This window comes from Chlorocebus sabaeus, chromosome 25 (assembly GCF_047675955.1).
Source record: "Chlorocebus sabaeus isolate Y175 chromosome 25, mChlSab1.0.hap1, whole genome shotgun sequence".
Lineage (NCBI taxonomy): Eukaryota > Metazoa > Chordata > Mammalia > Primates > Cercopithecidae > Chlorocebus > Chlorocebus sabaeus.
In genome coordinates, this window is record NC_132928.1 from 79,495,231 (window position 1) to 79,516,428 (window position 21,198).

The window sequence follows — 21,198 nt, forward strand, 5'->3', positions numbered from 1 at the left end:
ATATGGTTACATTAAAATAAACAGCTTCTCATCCTCAAAATAGACTATAGCATTTAAGAAGCAAGGCACAGAATGGAAGAAGATATTTTTCATGTTTAAAAATGACAAAGACTCTATTTTCAGACTCTATGAACAACTAAAAAAAGAAAAGAAAAAAGAAAAAGAAAGAAAAGAAAAAAGATAGGCAATCCAGTAGAAAATGGGCAAAAGACCTAAACAGATGCTTGGTAAAAGAGGAGATCCAAACAGCCAATCAATATATGAAAAAGTGCTCACTGCACTCCAGCCTCAGTGACAGAGCGAAACTCTGTCTCAAAACAAAACAAAACAAAGTGCTCAACTTCTTTAGTAATTAAGCATATGCAAATTAAAACTACATTCCTCTCCGACTTACCAGGTTGCACCCTCCCACTCCACAATAATGAAAAGTTTGAGAACACCAAGTGCTGGCAAAGATAAACTCTGAGAAGCTGCTGGTGGGAAAACACATTACGAACAAATTTTGAAACAGTTTGGCATCATAAAAGTAAAGGCACATAAACTTTTGACCGGATATTCCATTTCCATGCATAGAACCCTCAAAAAAAAATAATCATATATGTACCAGAATTCCTGCACACAAAAAAATGTTCTTTGAAGCATTGTTAACATATTCCCAGACCAGAAACAACTGAAGTGTCCTTTGACAGTAGAATGGATGATCTGTGATCTTTCATGTAATGAAGAATCATACAGTAATAAAAAAAAGGATGACCTTAAGTTTACATGTAATCATGTAAATGAATCCCATAATGTTGCCTTAAAGAAGCAAGATGCAAAAACAAACCACATACACACACACACGGTAATTCTAACTATATGGTTAAAAAATGGGTAAATGGCTGAGCACAGTGGCTCATGCCTATAATTCTAGCACTTTGAGAGGCCAAGGTGGGAGAATCACTTGAGCCCACAAGTTTGAGACCAGCCTGGGCAGTATAGTGAGACCCCATCTCTAAAAAAAAAACTTAAAAAAATTTTAATGGGTAAAATTAAAGTATATTGCTTAGAAATATGTACACCTAAAGGCTAAAATATAAAAAAGCAAGAATGGGTTATTACAAAAGTCAGAATAATATTTACCTCTTTGTGAGAGGAAGGGGACTATAACTGGGGAGGAGGTGGGGGGAGTTTGGGAGGAATGACGCTATTCTACTTTTTGACCAGAGTAGTGGTTATAACGGATGTAAGGTTATAAAGAATTGCTTTCTAATTATTCTGTAAGCTATATATGTTTTATGTTCTTTCTGTTTGAAAATTATCTCACTATAAAAAAGTAAAAAAAAAAAAAGGACTTCTAAAATTGTATTACTTAATCTTGAATAAATATTGCTATTTTTGCCACTGATGCTTTTCAGCAGAAATTGAGTAAATCAATGTGATAAATGAGGCTAGTAAAATATGACCACACATGATGTGAGGCTAGTAAAATATAGCCACACATGATGCTTCATTTTGCTGCTAAAAATTCCCTATATTTGTGGAATCAGATAAATATTTAATTTTTTTTGTTAATTTCTAGGTCGGCTCATTACAAGCATGCTTTCTTGCAAAGAGGAATTTCCGGATTGATGTATATGAAGCTAGGGAAGGTACGTCCATAGTGAAAAATGCAGGATGAAGGCTTGGCATGGTGGCTCCCGGCACTGTGGGAGGCCAGGGCAGGTGGATCGCTTGAGGCCAGGAGTTTGAGACCAGCCTGGGCAACATGGCAAAACTCCATCTCTACAAAAAATACAATAATTAGCTTGGTGTGGTGGTATGTGGTAGGAGGATTGCTTGAACCCAGGAGGCAGAGGTTGCAATGAGGCAAGATTGCGCCACTGTGCTCCAGCGTGGCGGAAGGAAGGAAAAAAGAAAGAGAAAGAGAAAGAAAGAAAGAAGGAAGGAAGGAAGGAAGGAAGGAAGGAAGGAAGGAAGGAAGGAAGGAAGGAAAAAGAAAAAGAAAGAAAAAAGAAAGAAAGAAGGAAGGAAGGAAGGAAGGAAGGAAGGAAGGAAGGAAGGAAGAAAGAAAGAAAGAAAGAAAGAAAGAAAGAAAGAAAGAAAGAAAGAAAGAAAGGAGGGAGGGAGGGAGGGAGGGAGGGAGGGAGGGAGGGAGGGAGGGAAGGAAGGAAGGAAGGAAGGAAGGAAGGAAGGAAGGAAGGAAGGAAGGAAGGAAGGAAGAGAAAGAATTAATTGCAGGATGTGGTTCTAATTCTTTGACTTATTTTTCTTTAGATTTTCTGAACTTAAAAAGTTTCTTTAATAAAACAATTTTTTAAGAAAAACTAGTTGTTTTTTAAAAAAACACCAACTATCTAAATTTAATTTAATATAAATTTACTGCTGTTAGCATTTTCTTTAGAACAATTAAGAAAGTCTTTAATTTGGTTCTGAATGAACCAATTGTGCAGGTGCGGTAATTTTGCTTATCCTGGACTAGGATATAAAGAGTGTGTAACATGGAGTCTGCTTCCAATGTCTCAGATCCTCGAGTGGTTGACTTCACACGTGGAAGAAGCATTAACTTAGCCCTTTCTCATAGAGGACGACAAGCCTTGAAAGCTGTTGGCCTGGAAGATCAGGTACTTAATGTATCTTTCTTATAGAAGATAATACCTGGTATTTTTCAACAATTGCGTGGATTTGATTTCATCCTGGCTTAAAAAGTACCATTTAATACCAAGAATCTCTACATGAAAACTCATTCTACTAAAGCTTTTAATATTTGAAATTTGGCAAGAGGGTGAACACTGGACACTCGAGGCACCCGAGGGGGCCCCTGCAACCGGATGATTGCTTCCGATACTGGGTTCTCAACAGGATGGTGCATCACTGCCTGTAGAAAGTGAGAGTCAAGATGGCATCCAGGATAAGAGGAGCCAAATTCCTTTTTTTTTTCCAATTGCACAGGCCCATAATCTCTTATCCACAATTTTACACTCCAAAAAACTCTGAAAATAGAAAGCTTCTCATTACTCATTGAGTAGCAAAACCTGACCTGACATGAGACTCTTTGTAGTCTTTTAAAAATCTCATTTAGCATAAATATGTTTTGCTATAGAAATTTTGTGTTTGATTATGGGATGGGTTTATGTGATATCCAGCATATGGGTACTACACTACTTTCTAAAACTGAAAAATTCTGAATTCTGAAACCATGAAGCCCTGTGGGTTTGGATAAAGAATGGTGGGCCTATAGCAGATTTTCATCATATGAGCTTAATGTTGTAGACCTTTTCACTGTCTACGTGTAGCTGAGTAATATAAACAGATGTGATATATGTATTTTTATTGATACTACTTTCAGTGACAATGTGTCTTTGAGCTGATAATACAAGTAAATATGAGTGTTATTTGCATTCCTATTATTTTCTCCCAGATAGCAGCAGCCATGTGTAAGAAAACACGTTGCATTGAATGTTAGGAGCCCTGGGTTTTACTCCTTATAATCTCCCTTTTTGTCATTATGAGAAAAATCACTTAACCTCTGTAACAACAAATCACTTTCCTCAATCTGTGTTATTTGATTTAGATCAGATAAATTTTAAGCCAGTTCTAAGATCTAAGATTAAAAAAAAAACTAAAAGCTTCATCATCACCATTTTCATTGAAGGAGTTTCTACCACATTGGGCTTCTATGGTCTTTCACAATTTTTAAAATGTCTTGGAGAATACTTGAAATTACATTTAAAAATCAACTTCTATCTTTCTCACATAATGCCATGTTACTGTCATTGAACTCAATATTTCTGGTTTCATTTCAGATTGTATCCCAAGGTATTCCCATGAGAGCAAGAATGATCCACTCTCTTTCAGGAAAAAAATCTGCAGTTCCCTACGGGACAAAGTCTCAGGTAGGTTTACCCTGGAGATCATTGTTTGTGCACTGATTATAAGGAAGTCAACGTCTGGAACTTGCCTCTTACTTGATGGCCCCTCTCTCTCCAGTCCTATCTCTTACATTGCTTGGCTTAGTCTAGACCCCAGGAATACAGATACTTTTCTGTATTATACTGTATTTTCTGTATTATACTGTATCTGTATAATACAGATACAGTTAGCAAGTTTATTCAGAGGAGATGCTCAAAACAAGCCCCAGACCAGAATAAACATTCAAAAAGAATTAGCTGTTACTGTTCTTTGTGCTGCCCTGCTACCTGGGACACCCTTTCCCTCTTTTCTCCTTTTCAATTAGATAGAGAAGATGACTATCTTATTTGTCGTCAAGCATAATGTACAAGAACAATCTAGAAGTTTTCATGATGTTATTGCCCTTCCCTAACTCACCCTCTTGCTCAAAATTGGGCTTATAATAGAATATATAGAATGATCCAGAAATGCTTTCAGTGCTACACGATTTCTGAAACAATAGAGGCCAGATGAAGATGGAGAGTTTATGAAAGCAGACTCATCCTGCTGTGTGCTTTCCTTATCTTTCACACAGTAACACACAGGACAGGGGGAAATCTGTATTTCATCTAATTAGACCTTCTGATTCTGTTCTTGAGAGATACATGAATGCACCAAACATCCACTGACAAGAGAAAAACTCCAACTTGCTTTATTTTTATCCAGCTATGCCTCCTTTTAGGAAGTGCAGAGTCTGAGTGAGATTCATATTCTTCTAAGTCTCTGACCCTCAGCAGAGCTCTCATTGAAAGTAGACCTGTGCTTCTCAAACTCACCTGGGATCCTGTTAAAATGCAGTCTGACTCATTAGGACTGGGGTGGAAGCGGAGGTTCTACAATTCCAACCAGCTTCCGGGTGTTTGTTTCACTGAGTTGAGAGTGAAATCAACGCAATCCTCTCACTGTTCACTTGTATTAACAAGGAATGTCCGGAGGAAGGCCAAGTCATCATAGCAGTCCCCGCTTCAGAGAGTGAACCGGTAATGTACCCATAGATAAGATACGGTTCAGGTATCAGAAAAGCTAAATGAGGAGAGGGACTTGGACCTGACACCATCACCCCCACCACCGTGTCTGTGTGTGTGAGTGTGTGTGTGTGTGAGCGAGAGAGACAGCGTGCATACATTCCCCAAGAGAGTGCACGTGTTGGTGTGAGTTCCCATTTTGCGGCCTTCAATGCATTACAAGGAGGAAACGGCCCCTCCCGCATCATTCCTGCTACTTCTCAATTCTTAAGAACTGAGTTTATGCAAAATTTACAGGGGCCCCACATACTTCAGTTTTTCTTTATCGTCACTTTTATATCTCAGTCAAATATGGCGGCCTCCTTGCCCTTTAAGAACTGCATAAAATTGCTTTACCTGGTCAGTTCCACAGCCTGTGGGAGCACAAAGCCATTCCCATGACTCTGGGATTTCTTCACATCCCCGGGGAGCCCACCTTCTCTTGGCCTCGCAAAGTGTTAAGATTACAGGCGTGGCCGGGCGTGGTGGCTCACGCCTGTAATCCCGGCACTTTGGGAGGCCGAGGCGGGCGGATCATAAGGTCAGGAGATCGAGACCATCCTGGCTAACACGGTGAAACCCCGTCTCTACTAAAAATACAAAAAATTAGCTGGGCGAGGTGGCGGCGCCTGTGGTCCCAGCTACTCGGGAGGCTGAGGCAGGAGAATGGCGGGAACCCGGGAGGCAGAGTTTGCAATGAGGCAAGATGGCGCCACTGCACTCCAGCCTGGGCGACAGAGCGAGACTCTGTTTCACAAAGGGGGGGGGGGGGGTAAGGAAGGAAGGAAAGAAGGAAGGAAGGAAGGGAGGAAGGGAGGGAGGGAGGGAGGGAAGGGAAGAAGGAAGGAAAGAAGGAAGCTGACAAATCTATCAGTTCCCAGTTGACTGAGGTGGAAAGAAAATACCTTCCCCATGTAAATTAATCTTTATAATTTGGGCCAAGCACGGTGGCTGACACCTGTAATCCCAGAACTTTGGGAGGCCAAGGTAGATGGATTGTTTGAGCCCAGGAGTTCAAAACCAGCCTGGGCAACATGGCAAGACCCTGTATCTACATAAAAAATTTAAAAATTAGCCGGGCATGGTGGTGGGCGCCTGTAGTCCCAGCTACTTGGGAGACTAAGGTGGGAAGATCGCTTGAGCCAGGGAGGTTGAGACTGCAGTAAGCCATGATCACGCCACCACACTCCAGCCTGGGCAACAGCAAGACCCTGTCTCAAAAATTTAAAAAAAAAAAAAAATATTAAAAATTAAAAAACCTTTATAATTTGAATGTTTCCTAACATAATTTAAATGACAAGTTTGATTTCTGTTGAAATACAGTCTATTAATAACTTAGCTTTGAGGAAGAGAATGAAGATGTTTCTGTTCATTTTAAATTATACAAAGACAGGAATTTCCTCTTCAGTCATTGCCACTGACCAAGTTATTTTTACACTAAGTATAGATTTAGCTGTTAATGTATACTTCTATTTTTGGATGAGGTGAAGATTCATAAATTAGTATATATGTGTTAAAAATATTTGTTATGTCCCATAATTTGGGAAATTATATGCTTTCAAATTTTAAAGAATAGATTCACCATGAATTACCAGCTTGCATTATGACTTTAATGGGCCCCAAGTGGCACTTTGGCCTCCATGGGCTCCTTTTCTAGAAAAATAATAATAATAATAATAATAATAAATATTAAAAATTAGATTTTATGGGTTCATTGGTATAAAGATTAATAAAATCCATGCTGGATTTATTATTACATATTTGTTATTATATAATACTTAACATTTTTCTTTTTTTCCTTTTCTTTCTTTCTTTATTCATTTCTTTTTTTTTTTTTTGAGACAGAGTCTCACTCTGTCATCCAGGCTGAAGTGCAGTGGCGCGATCTTGGCTTACTGCAACTTCTGCCTCTTGGGTTCAAGCAGTTCTCCTGCCTCAGCTTCCTGTGACTACAGGCACGTGCCACCACGCCTAGCTAATTTTTGTATTTTTAGTAGAGACGGGGTTTTGCCATGTTGGCCAGGTTGGTCTTAAATTCCTGACCTCAATTGATCGGCCTGCCTCAGCCTCCCAAAGTGCTGGGATTACAGGAATGAGCCACCATGCCCGGCCACTTTTTTCCTTCTGATTTAAAAACAAACTAAAATCAAAACATTTTTACAATACTTTTAAGAGTCCTTAAAAATGTTTTGATTTGGTTTATTTTTAAATCAGTAGGAAAAAAGTGGCCTGGTGATGTGGCTCATCCCTGTAATCCCATTACTTTGGGTGGCCATGGTCGGTGGATCACCTGAGGTTAGGAGTTCGAGACCAGGCTGGCCAACATGGCAAAACCCCATTTCTACTAAAAATCAAAAAAAAAAAAAAAAAAATTAGCTGGGTGTGGTGGCGGGCACCTGTAATCCCAGCTACTTGGGAAGCTGAGGCAGGAGAATCGCTTGAACCCGGAAGGTGGAGGTTGCAGTGAGCTGAGATCTCGCCATTGCACTCCAACGTGGGCAACAGCGCAAGACTCTGTTTCAAAAGAAAAAAAAGTATTGTAGGCCCATAGGCACTGTGCCTACCTTGCCTCAGGGGAGGGTCAGCTTTGCTGAATTGTCCTATAAAGTTAGAAACAACCAACACACGTTCCATGCAAGGACTGGTCCTATTCCTATCAACCTTCATCCCTACCACAACCAACCAACACACACACACACACACACACACACACACACCTTTTACATTGAAATGAAAGCTTTCAAAGTTGTCTCTTCAGGAAATAACACTTTGATTCTAGTGATACTGTCATGATTGAAGTTTTTCTAAGAGCTAAATTTGGAGACCTAAGCTGAAAATATTACATTTATGATTTGTTTTTGATATAGAACTCTCTGGATGAAAATTATATTTTAGCTACAAGAGAAGGATTTGATTTTTAAAGTATTAAACTTTGAAAAAGCCTAAGCGTAAACTTGGATATTGTATTATATGTGTTTGGCTAAAGTGTTCTTTTTTAAACAAAAAAAAAACAAAGGTCATTTAGCGAAATGGTTACAAAATTAAGCTTGCAACCCTCTGCTAAATAATAAATATGTTTTATTGCTGAGTGAATAACTTAGAATTATATTTGTCCATTCACCAGAAACAAACAGTATCTACCCTACTTTTCTTGCAGTATATCCTTTCTGTAAGCAGAGAAAATCTAAACAAGGATCTATTGACTGGTAAGTCTAATGCTTTGATTCACCAGTGTCATTTTGAGTAAAGCACATGACACTAATCTTGTCATATGATTTACTGGATTTGTTTGCTGCTCCTTTCCACGGGTTATGAAGAGCAAGACTATGTACATTACAAAGTCCTTCTTGAAGTTAGGTATGATAGCTCATGCCTGTAATCCCAGCACTCTGAGAGGGTGAGGCCAGGATCGCTTGAGCCCAGGAATTTGAGACCAGCCTGGGCAACATGGAGAGACCCTATCTCTAGAAAGAATGAAAAATTAGCTGGGTGTGGAAGCGTGTACCTATAGTCCCGGCTACCCAAGAGCCTGAGGTGGAAGGATCACTTGAGCCGGGGAGGTCGAGACTACAGTGAGATATGAGTGATGCGATTGCACCACTGCACTCCACCCTGGGCAACAGAGGGAGACCCTGTCTCAGAAAAAGAAAGAAATAAACGAAGTCCTTCTTGAAAATAGCAATTGCCTAAAGTTTTTAGAGATGAGGTCTTGCTGTCACCCAGAGTGGTGTGCAGTGGTGCAATCATGGCTCACTGCAACTTCGAACTCCTGTGCTCAAGCTATCTTCCCACCTTGGCCACCCGAGAAGCTGGGACTACAGCACATGCTACCACATACGACTAATTTTTAAATTTGTTTTAAAGGTAGAGTCTTTCTGTGTTGTCCAGGTTGGTCTTGAACTCCTGACTCAAGTGATTCTCCCACCTCAGACTCCAGAGTAGCTGGGATTACAGGTGCTAACACCCACTTCACTGACTGTTCTCTGAACTGAAATCATTTGTTTAACATGTACTGAATCCCCATGGTCTCCTAGGCACCAAGTGAATGAGTGTTCACGCTGATGAAGAACTCATACTCTAATGGAACAACAGATAAACTCAATTTGCTAAGTGACACAATTAGATTTGCCTTTTGGGCCAGGCACGGTGGCTCACGCCTGCAATCCCAGCACTTTGGGAGGCTGAGGCAGGTGGATCACAAGGTCAGGAGTTCGAGACCAGTCTGGCCAATATGGTGAAACCCTGTCTCTATTAAAAATACAAAAATAAAAAAAAAATTAGCTGAATGTAGTGGCACATGCCTGTAATCCCAGCTACATGGGAGGCTGAGGCAGGAGAATTGCTTGAACCCAGGAGGCAGAGGTTGCAGGAAGCCGAGATCATGCCACTGCACTCCAGCCTGGGTGATAGAGGGAGACTCAGTCTCAATAATAAAATAATAATAGTAATAATAATAATGATAATAATAATAAAGATTTGCCTGTTCGAGAGATGAAAAGCCGTAGTGTGAAGACTGAGAAGGGGTTGCAATCTTCAAGGCGTTTCCATAATCCCTGGGCACAAAAGGGCCCAAGAATAAAGCTATAGTAATATGGTTGGAAAGTAGAGTGTAGATTCATGATATTTGTAACAGAACAAATCGATAGATAGGGGATACAGAAAGTTGAGAAAGAGAAAGGTGTAAAATATAACCCTGAAGTTTTAAATTTGTATAACTAAAAAAGGCCTACCTATTCATGGAAAAGCTACTGGATTAAAAATTAAATTTGTAGCTTGCACAGTCAATCCAATCACACCCCATGCATCCCTTACTAAGTTTAAGCCTACATTGTAGTTGCTTTTCCTCCCTTCAGCATTTGTATTAAACAGATTTAGCATGCCACTTAATATCTCTACTGTCTTTTAAACTAGTCCCTCGTGATGGAGCCCAGTAGACTCTGGTTTTTAAATAGAGGCTGTACATGATTTATCTTTGTTGCTCCACAATCCCCTCAATATATCTACTGAATGTAACTGAATCTAATGGGATTAAACTGGGAGGGGAGGGCTATGAGAAATTTCACTTTAGTTGATTCACCAGATATAAGAGAGAGGGTTTAGTATTATTATTAATTGTATTTCTTTAGTTATATTTGTCAGACTGCCTTTTGGATGGGTAGATGGGTGGAGTGGAGGCAGTTAGCTAGGTATATTCAGGTTGATCTCAAGAAAGCAAATGAACCAGCCAGGTGCAGTGGCTCACATCTGTAATTCCAGCACCTTGGTAGGCTGAGGAGGGACGATGGCTTGAGCCCAGGGGTATAATTGCACCACTGCATTCCAGCCCTGGGCCACAGAGCAAGTCGTCAATTCAAAAAAATCAAAACAAAACAACAAAAGAAAAACCCACAATACAGCTGTTACAAAAAGCAGCATAGCAGACCTATGACACCGTCTTTCTAAAATCCTCTCAATTTATCAAGATAAAAATAACAGCAAACATTCATTGAAGCACCAAGCTCTATGTTAAGTGTTTTACATGTATAGATTTGCATAACCCTTCCAACAACTCTATGAGGGGGAAATTACTTTTATTTCAGTTTCACAGGTGGTGAAATGGAGGCTTAGAGAGCTTGGATCACACTGTTAATAAGTGGTAGAATCTGGATTTAAATTTGAGTCTGTTTATCCCAAAGTCCATGCTTTTAACTATTATGACTTCTGCCTCCGATATTATATATAAAACATCTGTTAATACTAAGGAACTTAAAACATGGGAAAGGTACAATCTTAGTGTACATATCAGAAGTTCCTCAAATTGTTTTTTATTTGGAATGTGCTGCATGGCACACAATTTCATAAATGCCATAAATATATCAATAAAATGAATGCTGAATCTCTTCACTCTTTGTTGGGCATATAAAGTTTGTTCTTTGTTTACAGGGCATCAAATGTGGGAGGTTTTCATTCCACATATTTAATCAATTATAAATGCTCACTTCTCCCTAACTGCACAAGCTCGCCTCTGACAACACTGTCTTTCCATGATTTCCCTACATTGGCATTTCATGTGGGATTGTTTCACGGTTCATCCGCTGTTCTGTGAGATGTTAATACTTGTTAAGCCAAAGCAAATAGACAAAGGATGTGTGGCCAAACAAGTTTGACAAATCCTGCATCAAACAAGGGTTCAGCCTTTTTTCTTCTAGTACTTCTCAGGGCTTTTGTTATATTCTTGGTCTGCATTGCGGATCTTCCAGAGCAGCACAGTCCAACGTGTGGCCACAAATACCAGGCACGTGTGTACTTTTCAAATTTACACTAACCGTGTTAAAAAAAAAAAAAAAAAGGAAGAAGGTGGTGTTATTTTTAATAAGATACTTTAACCTAGGCCGGGCATAGTGGCTCACATCTGTAATCCCAGCACTTTGGAAGGCTGAGGTGGGTGGATCACCTGAGGCCAGGAGTTTGAGACCAGCCTGGTCAACATGGTAAAATCCCACCTCTACTAAAAATATAAAAATTAGCTGGGTGTGTTGGTGGGCACCTGTAATCCCAGCTACTCAGGAGAATCTCTGGAATCCAGGAGGTGAGCCAGGAGAATCTCTGGAATCTGGGAGGTGGAGGGTGCAGTGAGCTGAGATTGCGCCATTGCACTCCAACCTGGGCAACAAGAGTGAAAATCTGTCTCAAAAAATATATATATATATTTTAACCTAATATATCCAAAATATTATCATTTCAATATGTAATCAATATCAAAGTTATTCACTGCCATTCTTTTTATATATACTTTTTGTTCTAATTTGCCAAAATGCAATGCAGGCAACACATCTCAATTTAGGATAGCCACATTCCAAGCACTCAAATGCTATATGTGGCTGGACACTAGGACAGCACAGCCCAAGACAGAGTATTCGGCATTACTCTTCTGTCTTTGACAACAGAACAGTTTTTTTGAGGGAGTATATCCCAGAACTAATGTTCTATAAAAAATTATTTAGGATGTAATACTATACACTTATGTAAAACATAAACATAATTTTGTTAAAAGTTTATGTCACCAACACGTTATGTTTCTAAAATATATCCTTGGCATATCAGGTCAACTCTGATTACTTCAAAGTTATTTGCCAAACTACTTCTTATACATAGATGAATTTCTTTGGTTTAGGGTCTGTCAGGTTTTGCAAGAAAGTTAAAATCTTCAACCCCCAAATCAAACTGAAACAAAACAGAGTAAAATAAGACAAGATTGAGATGAAGAGGGGAGATAAGTACAGGCAGGAATAGAACTCCTGCCTTATTTTCCCCATTTTTTTTCAAATTCAACATTCTTTTTACGTACTTTTTTGACATACAAAAAACTGTACGTAATTAATGTATACAGCTTGATGAGCTTGGTCCTTAATTTTTTCACTTTGTGTGACCTCAAGCATTTGACCTTTACTTCCAGAATCTTGGTTACTCCCTTTTTAAGATGAAGGATTTTGAACTAAATCATCTCTGAGGTCTAGTCCAGCTCTGACACCTGTATTCTGATTTGTGCCTTTAAGAACAGTAAATAGGCTGTATTTATAGATGAATACATGAGCATTAATAGGGACAAAATCATATTTTCCTGTTGTAACAAGGACATAATTAATAGTTCATAAACTGAAATTCACTCAATTCTCTAGAGTGCTAGCAGGCAAAACAGAAAATTATGAAAATAATTTGTTTCAGTTTATTGAGAGGTTTCAAAGCTTCTTACTCATTTTCCCCCTAACTATTCCAGTGTTTGATTTCAAAGAGATTTAAAGTCAACAATCTCTATTTGTGACAACTTCAATCGGAATTCCGGAAAACTAGCTAAAAGGAGATATAGAGGCATGCATAATATGAGGAAAGGAGTTTGGCTGAATATTTCCAATCACAGCAAAGCCTTAGATTAGAGGCGATGTCTGAAATATGAGATGCTTGCTTCTTTCCCAGGGTGCTAATAATTACAGCAATGCAAGAGTTTGTACAGTGGAATCAGTTGGATGTTTCCTTTTTGAGATGAGAATAATTGATTTTTATTCATCTGTTTTACTAGCAAATTATACTGAAATCGTTACCAAACAGTTGTCAAATTCCATTTAAGTGAACTTATTTTAACATTGTTATGAATAAAAATCTCTACCATACTGTTCCCAGAAAACAATTAATATTTCAATTTCATTAAGTGAAGTAAGAATTGAAATTTCATTCTGTTTGCCTCTTTCTCCATTTCCTCAGCTGCTGAGAAATACCCCAGTGTGAAAATGCACTTTAACCACAAGCTGTTGAAATGTAATCCAGAGGAAGGAATGATCACAGTGCTTGGGTAACTATGGGTCAGGTTTTGGACTTCAGAGGTGAAAGCTGGGAGTGGAGAATTGTATCCATAAACTTTGTTCTTTGGCTCTTTTGAAAGAGTTAAAAGATTATTGAAAGGATCATCCAAATAGTTTCTAGATTCAAGGAATTTTAGATTGAAAATAGGCCCTGATCCATCTGAACACCAATGCCAATAATTCTTAATTCTCATACTCGCTCACTTTCCTACTGTACTGTATTCCACACTGGTGACTCTAATGTGCTTCAAACTCTCTCCTCTCTCACAAATACGTGACCCTCCACTGCTGTCCTGTTCTCTTTCCAGGTGCTATTTCTCTGCCTTTCCTTGGACGATTCTATTTCCTCTAAGGTTCCAAGCCTCATATCCCACTCTTGTGATATGCTATGGATCCACATGCATGGGTTCAACAACCACATCTCTAAGATGAATATTTCCAGTCCAAGCCTCTTTCTTCGTTCTAAATCCTTATAGAAGCTCTAATCAATTTATGTTAATTTCCCATCACACATCCTTGCTGGAACATTTCGCCATTGTCTCAAACACATCTAAAACCTTGATCACCTGCTTCTCCCAGATCACATCCCATTCCTGACTTCCCCAGAACTAATGCCCGAATAATTAGAATCATTCATGATGTGTTCTTCCCCCTGTCCTCTCCCATTAAATCTAGAACACTCCTCAGTATCTCCTACTTTCTACCAGCTTCAGAGTCTGTCTTCCTCCTTCTAGCTGCAGGACAGTACTTCTGGCTGTCATCCCTGCACATGTAATATAATATGTTTCCATCACCTCATCCCTGTTTTCTGCTCCCTTTGGCATTCTGCCTTCACTTCAAACTGCCAAGGAAGTTTTCTTAAATTGCAACTCTTCATACATCATTCCCCTAATAGAAAAATTCAGTTTCCCTTTTGCCAGAATGTTTTGAAATCTTTTATCTTAACATTCAAGATTCTCTTCTTTTCCTCTTCCTTTCTCTCCCTACCTTGTATTCTTTTCTTAAGCTTTTCTTCTAATACCTCTGCTCAAGCCAAATGTATGGTTAGAAAATCTTGGTCACATCCTTGTGGTTGTACATACATTCATTTGTACACTTGGAACACTTGCCCTGTTTTCAAGATTCTCCTTCATGCAAAAATCTCAAATCCTGTCACACTTCTGTGGCCTACCATGTCTTTATTAATCAGTAGGGTGTTGTGCTATTCTCATAAGCAAATGTATGACTGGGACAAGTGTTTTCATCTAAATGTTACATCTATTAACTCAAAGCTCCAAATCAAACATGTAAAAGTGAGCTTTCTAAGTTATCTGTGGAGCCACTACTTCTCACACCCAGAGGTACATCATCATTTTCACCACTAGACATATTTTTCTTTTGGATGTTTTGTTCTGTTTTTCAGATCTGACAAAGTTCCCAAAGATGTCACTTGTGACCTTATTGTAGGATGTGATGGAGCCTATTCAACTGTCAGGTCTCACCTGATGAAGAAACCTCGCTTTGATTACAGTCAGCAGTACATTCCTCATGGGTACATGGAGTTGACTATTCCACCTAAGAACGGAGATGTAAGTCCTTGCCCTTTTTCAACGCCTTCCCACAACCCTTGCACCATGAGTGCAAACACATATTCTAGTGCAGTCGTTCTCAGCAACATGTCTTGATCCATTTTGAGGCCTATCACAAGAACTTTGTGATTAATAATAAATTGGATGCATAGGTATCTTTTTAATAATAATGAATTCTCAGTCCTTTCTTTTTTGATATGCTTTCTTGAGTGAAAAAGAAAGGAGAAGGCTGGGCATAGTGGCTCAGGCCTGTAATCCTAGAAATTTGGGAGGCCAAGGTAGGAGGATGGCTTGAACCCAAGAGATCAACACCAGCCTGGGCAGCATAGGGAGACCCTGTCTTGGTAAAAAATACAAAAATTAGCCAGGGATGGTGGCACACCCTGTGGTCTCAGCTACTTGTGAGGCTGAGATGGAAGGATTGCTTGAGCCTGGGAGGTCAAGGCTACAGTGAGCTGAGATCATACCACTGCACTCTATCCTGAGCAACATAGCCCAATCCTGTCTTCAAGGAAGGAAGGAAGGAACGAAGGAACGAAGGAAGGAAGGAAGGAACGAAGGAAGGAAGGAAGAAGGGAGGGAGGGAGGGAGGGAGGGACGGAAGGGAAGGAAAGGGAAGGGAAGGGAAGGGAAAGGGAGGAGAAGGGAAGGGAGAAGTTACAACCCTCCTACTGGAAACACATAAAGGATTTGAATAATATCATTTGTCTATGTTCTCTTGGGAGAAAAAAACAGGTTGATGATGAATCCTTCAGTATACTGACAATCCAGGGTTCTTATAACCATGATTAAATCAAATAATAGTTATTAAATAAAATGACTAGAAAATGGTTGCAAAGTGATTTCTATTGTGTTTTTCTCATTTCCTCGTTAAACCGTATGTGACCACAGGCAAATAAGTGGTATGTAATTTTTGATGTTGTCATAAGCAAGTAAGTATAGGAACTTGTTAAGGAAAAAAATGCTAACAGAAACAGTAAGGATATTGGCTTATAAGTATGGATATGCAAACAACATTAAATACTTGATTTGCATATAAAGCATACATTTTTAAGATGCTGATTTCATCTATCCTCGGAAATTCAGACAACTGTAAAATAGCTAGGCAGTATGGGATAGTGTTGTTAAATACTAAATATCTGCCAGTAAAATCCATATTTTCACATTTCCTTACCTTTCTATTTCATCCTCATGGTCAAAATGCATTCGCTAACTTTTTAGTGCTTTTTGTACTGGTTTTCAGATAGCTTCTGTTCTCATGGCCTACAATCTGTAACTCTGGATTATAGGATAACAGAATTCTGCTGAAAAATTGTTCCACACTTAAGAAGAACTGTGCTTGCTAGATTTAAGAAAGCCCTTTATTTTCTAGGTATACGTAATAAATAGTAATAATTGATGGTTTTAAAAAACGTCTCCACTCTTTTAAGAACATTGTTTAGGCATAGCAATGTGACTCAGACATGGGAACATTTTGCCATGGCCCAAAAACAATCTTATGAGACTTTCTCTATTTTTCTTTGTGTCTTTTTTTTCTTTTGTTCTTAATGTAATGCATGAAATAGGCACTTGCACTCCTCTGATGGTTGGAGTGGGGGCAAGAGATTGGGTAAATGGCTTTCTACCACTAGTATTACTGTTAAAAAGAAGTAATTGCTTTTCATATGTACACCTGTTGCCTGTTCGACTGCACTATAAGGTCAAGAGTTATGCACGTACTCATTTCTGTGTCTGTGTGTTGGGCTTTCTTTGGGAGTCTGAGGTTAAAAAAGCAAGGAAGGCACAGTCCCTTCAGCTGAGACACAAATAACTATGATACAGTGTAAAAATGTTTCCTGCAAGACTATGCTGTTTTTTTGGTATTCTTACTATGTAAGAGATACATGGAAGGTGCTCTCGAAACATCTGTAGAAAATAATACAAATTTGAAATAATTGGAAAATTGTTTGTATATTTCCATGTATATAATACCCCTGGGAACCTTCAAAAATTTGGGTCACTTGGGTCTTTGGGTCAATTGATCTACCCAAGCAATTAATACTTATTCAGGCTGTTATTGTATTAACAGTAATTACAGAGGACTTACTAAAGAGATAAGACTCTTCTCTATTATTTATGTTATAGGAAACAAATGATAAGAAGCTTGTTTCTAAAATTTTGGTTTGGCTCATGAAATTTAAATGTAAGACTTTTCCGTCCAGTATAGATAAGTTCTGAAATAAGGCAAAAGATAAAGTAAAAAAAATTGTATCAATATATACATAATGTGTGTGCATACATTATACATGTGTGCATATACACACATGTACACATCTAGATATGTGCATGTGTGTGTGCTTATATACCAGGTATAATTATACCAGGTGTGATTCAAGATTTGAGAACATAAGATGTTCCCTCTCTCTCTGTCTTTTTCCTTACATATACACACACACACGCACATATTCCGAAATTTTGAATTATACCTGGTGTCAAAAAAACCTACCTAAGGTTGAGTTTATAAAGACAGAATGCAAAGTGTTTTCTAAGACAACTTCTATTTTATGTAGCAATAGATGTGCATATCATTGTATATATGGTACTGGTTTTAATTACTGTGGAAACTATTATAAAGCTGAGTCCGTTTTATAGGTTTGCTATATAATTGCACTAATCAATCATATATCCTTTTTTCTGCAGTATGCCATGGAACCTAATTATCTGCATATTTGGCCTAGAAATACCTTTATGATGATTGCACTTCCTAACATGGTAGTATAGAATTTTTTATCAACTGTAATTTTGCATCTGTAATTAATGTTGTTTATTACTTACGTTTGTACTTAGAATGTATATACCTCATTGATCTCTTCATTGTTTAATCTATTTAGTGATTATCGCTTTGAAACTTTGGGATGACTGAGGAAAAATCTGAAGGATTTCCAGTTATTTACTTTGGAAAGGAGATTTCACTTAAATGAATGGGTAGCGAGAGTTTATGTGTGGTGGTGCCTGTCATCTCCACTAAAGACAATTGAGGAAGAAACGGCCCTCCCAGTAAAGCCAAAGAGATTTAGGTTGTCTATTAGGAAGCGATTCAGCCTTTAAGGTCTGTAGTACATTGGAATATGCATTATCAAAAGAGAGCATGGGGCTGGGTGCAGCGGCTCACACCTGTGTTCCCAGCACTTTGGGAGGCCAAAGCGGGAGGATTGCTTGAGCTCAGGAGTTCGAGACTGGTGTGGCCAACATAGCAAGACCTTGCCTCTATCAAAAAAAAAAAAAAAAACATTGCCAGGCATGGTGAAATGCGCATCCCCAAGTACTCAGGTGGCTGAGGTGGGAGCACTGCTTGAGCCCCGAAGGTGGAGGCTGCAGTAAGCCGTGACCATCCCATTGCACTCCAGCCTGGAAAGCAAAGCAAGACCCTGTTTCAAAAGAAAAAAAAAAAAAGAGCATGGCTTTTCTTTCATTAGACCCTAGAGACTTTTTTCCTAGGTAGATACAGCTGTTTCCCAGGTTGGGGTCTTTTTCTTTCTGTTGGTATCTGTCCTGGGGTCCAGGGCCCAGTAATATTATCTTAAAAGGAAGAAAAAGAGATGTCAAATCTAACCAACCTGTTAGTAATTTAAAAAATGTAGGCTGGGCGTGGTGGCTCATGCCTGTAATCCCAGCACTTTGGGAGGCTGAGGTGGGTGGATCACCTGAGGTCAGGAGTTCCAGACCAACCTGCCAACATGGAGAAACACCATCTCTACTAAAAATACAAAAAATTAGCAGGGTGCATGCCTGTAATCCCAGTTACTCGGAGGCTGAGTCAGGAGAATCGCCTGAACCCGGAAGGTGGAGCTTGCAGTGAGCTGAGATCACCCCACTGTACTCCAGCCTGGGTGACAGAGCAAGACGCTATCTCAGAAAAAAAAAAAAAAAGAGTGTAGTATTTGCTGTGTGAAAATGGAGAGTTTACAATATAGAAATTGTCCTAATAATCAAAGAAGCTGGAGAGCACCCCTGGGACTTGGCAGAGCTTTTCTTTGGGAGCAGTGGAACAAAGTGATAGTGCCTTTCCTGTCTGCTTGGACATTCCTTCCAAAAGCTCCCGGTCACAGCAAGAAGTCCTGTGATGTCGGGATCCACCTACAGTGCCAGCATCACTTGACCTCTATCCCCTTTCACTCTGTTTCTCTTCTTCTCACAGAGCAAATCATTCACATGTACTCTGTTCATGCCCTTTGATGAGTTTGATAAACTTCTAACCAGTAATGATGTGATAGATTTCTTCCAGAAATACTTTCCGGATGCCATCCCTCTAATTGGAGAGTAAGTTGCAAGATATGCCTTTTGCTGCACTTGTTTGAATTATTTCCAAATTCAAATAAAGGTTATGCACCTGATTTCAGTTTGGGTTAAACATGATGGATCATTCAGTAACCTGGACAGAAACCCATATTAGAGCAAAAGTCTAAGTGGATATTGTGCTGTGAGCAGGAATTCTGAAAAACACCCATGCCGTGGCCAGTTCCTCCAGGAAAGATGAGTCACCAGTGTCCTGAGGCTTTTGTGCATTTTATGCAGGTTCCTCAGGCTCCTCAGGGCTTGATGTGCCACAGGAACTGGCTGAACTTTTTTCTACTGGTAGATACACAAATCTTTGGCACAGCAGATACATCTGGCAGCCTCAGGTCTTGGATCCTACACCTACTAGCCACGTAAGCTTTCCCATATTCCACTCATGGTAAAAGCTTGATAAATAGTAGAACCTATCCCAAAGGGTTGTTACAAGGACTAAATGAGATCATGTCTATAAATCATTCAACACAAGGTTTGGTGCATATTAAGTTGTCTATCTAGACACCTCCAATGACGTCTTCATGAAGGCAGCGCAATGCTACAGAGAGTATGCCTTAGTCAGTTCAGTGAGCCATAATAAAACTACCATAGACTCGGTGGCTTATAAATGACAGAAATGTATTGCTCACAGTTCTAACGGCTGAGAAGTGTAAGATCAAGGCACTAGCAGATTCGGTGTCTGGTGACGCCCCACCTCGTGGTTCATAGATGAGTCTTTTTGCTGTGTCTTCACATGCTGGAGGGGGCATGGGATCGCTCTGGGGTCCCTTTTATAAAAGCACTGATCCCATTAATAGAGGGTCCACTCCCAGGACCTAATCACCACCCAAAGGCCCCATCTCCAAATACCATCACATTGGAGGTTAGGATTCCAACCTATGAATGTTAGGGGAGCATAAACATTCAGTCTATAGCAGAGCAAGATTTTAATACAACTTCTGCCCCTTACTTCCCTGAGTTTCACCTTTAAAATGGGTATCTACCACAGGGCATTGTGAAAATTAAATGAGCTAATTATGTAAAAGGGATAACCCACTGCTGGCCCATACTGGGTCTTTTAAAAATTGCTAGTCACTTTCTTTCCTGAAGACTAATTTAGTCTCTATGGATCCCTCCTTCTCCAACTGTGAAGAGAAATCTCTGCACACCAGAATTAGCCCTTATGTACTTTCAAACTGGTTTCATGGCTATTTTTTGCCTTTCCAGCCAGATTTAAGATTCTTGAGGCTAGGTACTATTTGTCGACTTAGAGTTTCCTCAACACTTCTACAGATGCTTTACAAATACTAGGTTTTCTGTTTGTTTTTCATTATAAGGACCATGTTGTACAACAGATCTCTTGAACTTATTCTTCCTGTCCAACTTAAAGTTTGTACCATTTCACCAAATGATTCCCATCCCCCAAATGCTGGTTTTATTACTATTATCAATTTCCACATACATAAAGATTCACATTAATTTCAATTTTGGTTTATTGTCTTCTAATCAAATGCACAGCAGCATTTGCTCAATTTTTTTTATGGAAACCTAAAATACACTACTGTATTTGAAAATCTCATGGTCCATGTGCATGATAACAAAGTTTTAATAACATACGATACAGAAATATTTAAATTAGTCAAATGCAGCCAAACTCTTATTTTTAATGTGATGAACGTTGTTGCAGACCAAGAAGGTAATTAGAATAATGGAATTTTAGGACTGGAAGACTTCATTTTTTCCCTTTTCTGTTTTCTTGTTAGCATTCTTGTGTATTTTTCAACAAAACTTCGTGATAGTTAATTTAGTAAATCTGAAAGAATTTAGCAGGATTTAATACCTGATTTGATGTCTTTACATTTGGATTATTTTCCTTTGAAGGAAACTCCTGGTGCAAGATTTCTTCCTGTTGCCTGCCCAGCCCATGATATCTGTAAAGTGCTCTTCTTTTCACTTTCAATCTCACTGTGTACTGCTGGGGGATGCAGCTCATGCTATAGTGCCGTTTTTTGGGCAAGGAATGAATGCGGTAAGTTCTTTTTCCCTAGGTTA

The 21,198-nt window shown here is 39.1% G+C and overlaps 1 protein-coding gene across 1 annotated transcript in view; it reads left to right on the forward strand.

The window, feature by feature from the left end:
• KMO (kynurenine 3-monooxygenase) overlaps window positions 1–21,198 on the forward strand; it is a 58,134-nt gene that overhangs the window by 15,673 nt on the left and 21,263 nt on the right. The window contains exons 2-10 of the mRNA XM_037986073.2: window positions 1,562–1,631; window positions 2,506–2,603; window positions 3,786–3,875; window positions 8,092–8,140; window positions 13,173–13,260; window positions 14,673–14,838; window positions 17,518–17,589; window positions 19,016–19,137; window positions 21,028–21,175. Coding sequence (XP_037842001.1) covers window positions 1,562–1,631; window positions 2,506–2,603; window positions 3,786–3,875; window positions 8,092–8,140; window positions 13,173–13,260; window positions 14,673–14,838; window positions 17,518–17,589; window positions 19,016–19,137; window positions 21,028–21,175 — 903 coding nt within the window. The remainder of the gene's footprint in view (window positions 1–1,561; window positions 1,632–2,505; window positions 2,604–3,785; window positions 3,876–8,091; window positions 8,141–13,172; window positions 13,261–14,672; window positions 14,839–17,517; window positions 17,590–19,015; window positions 19,138–21,027; window positions 21,176–21,198) is intronic.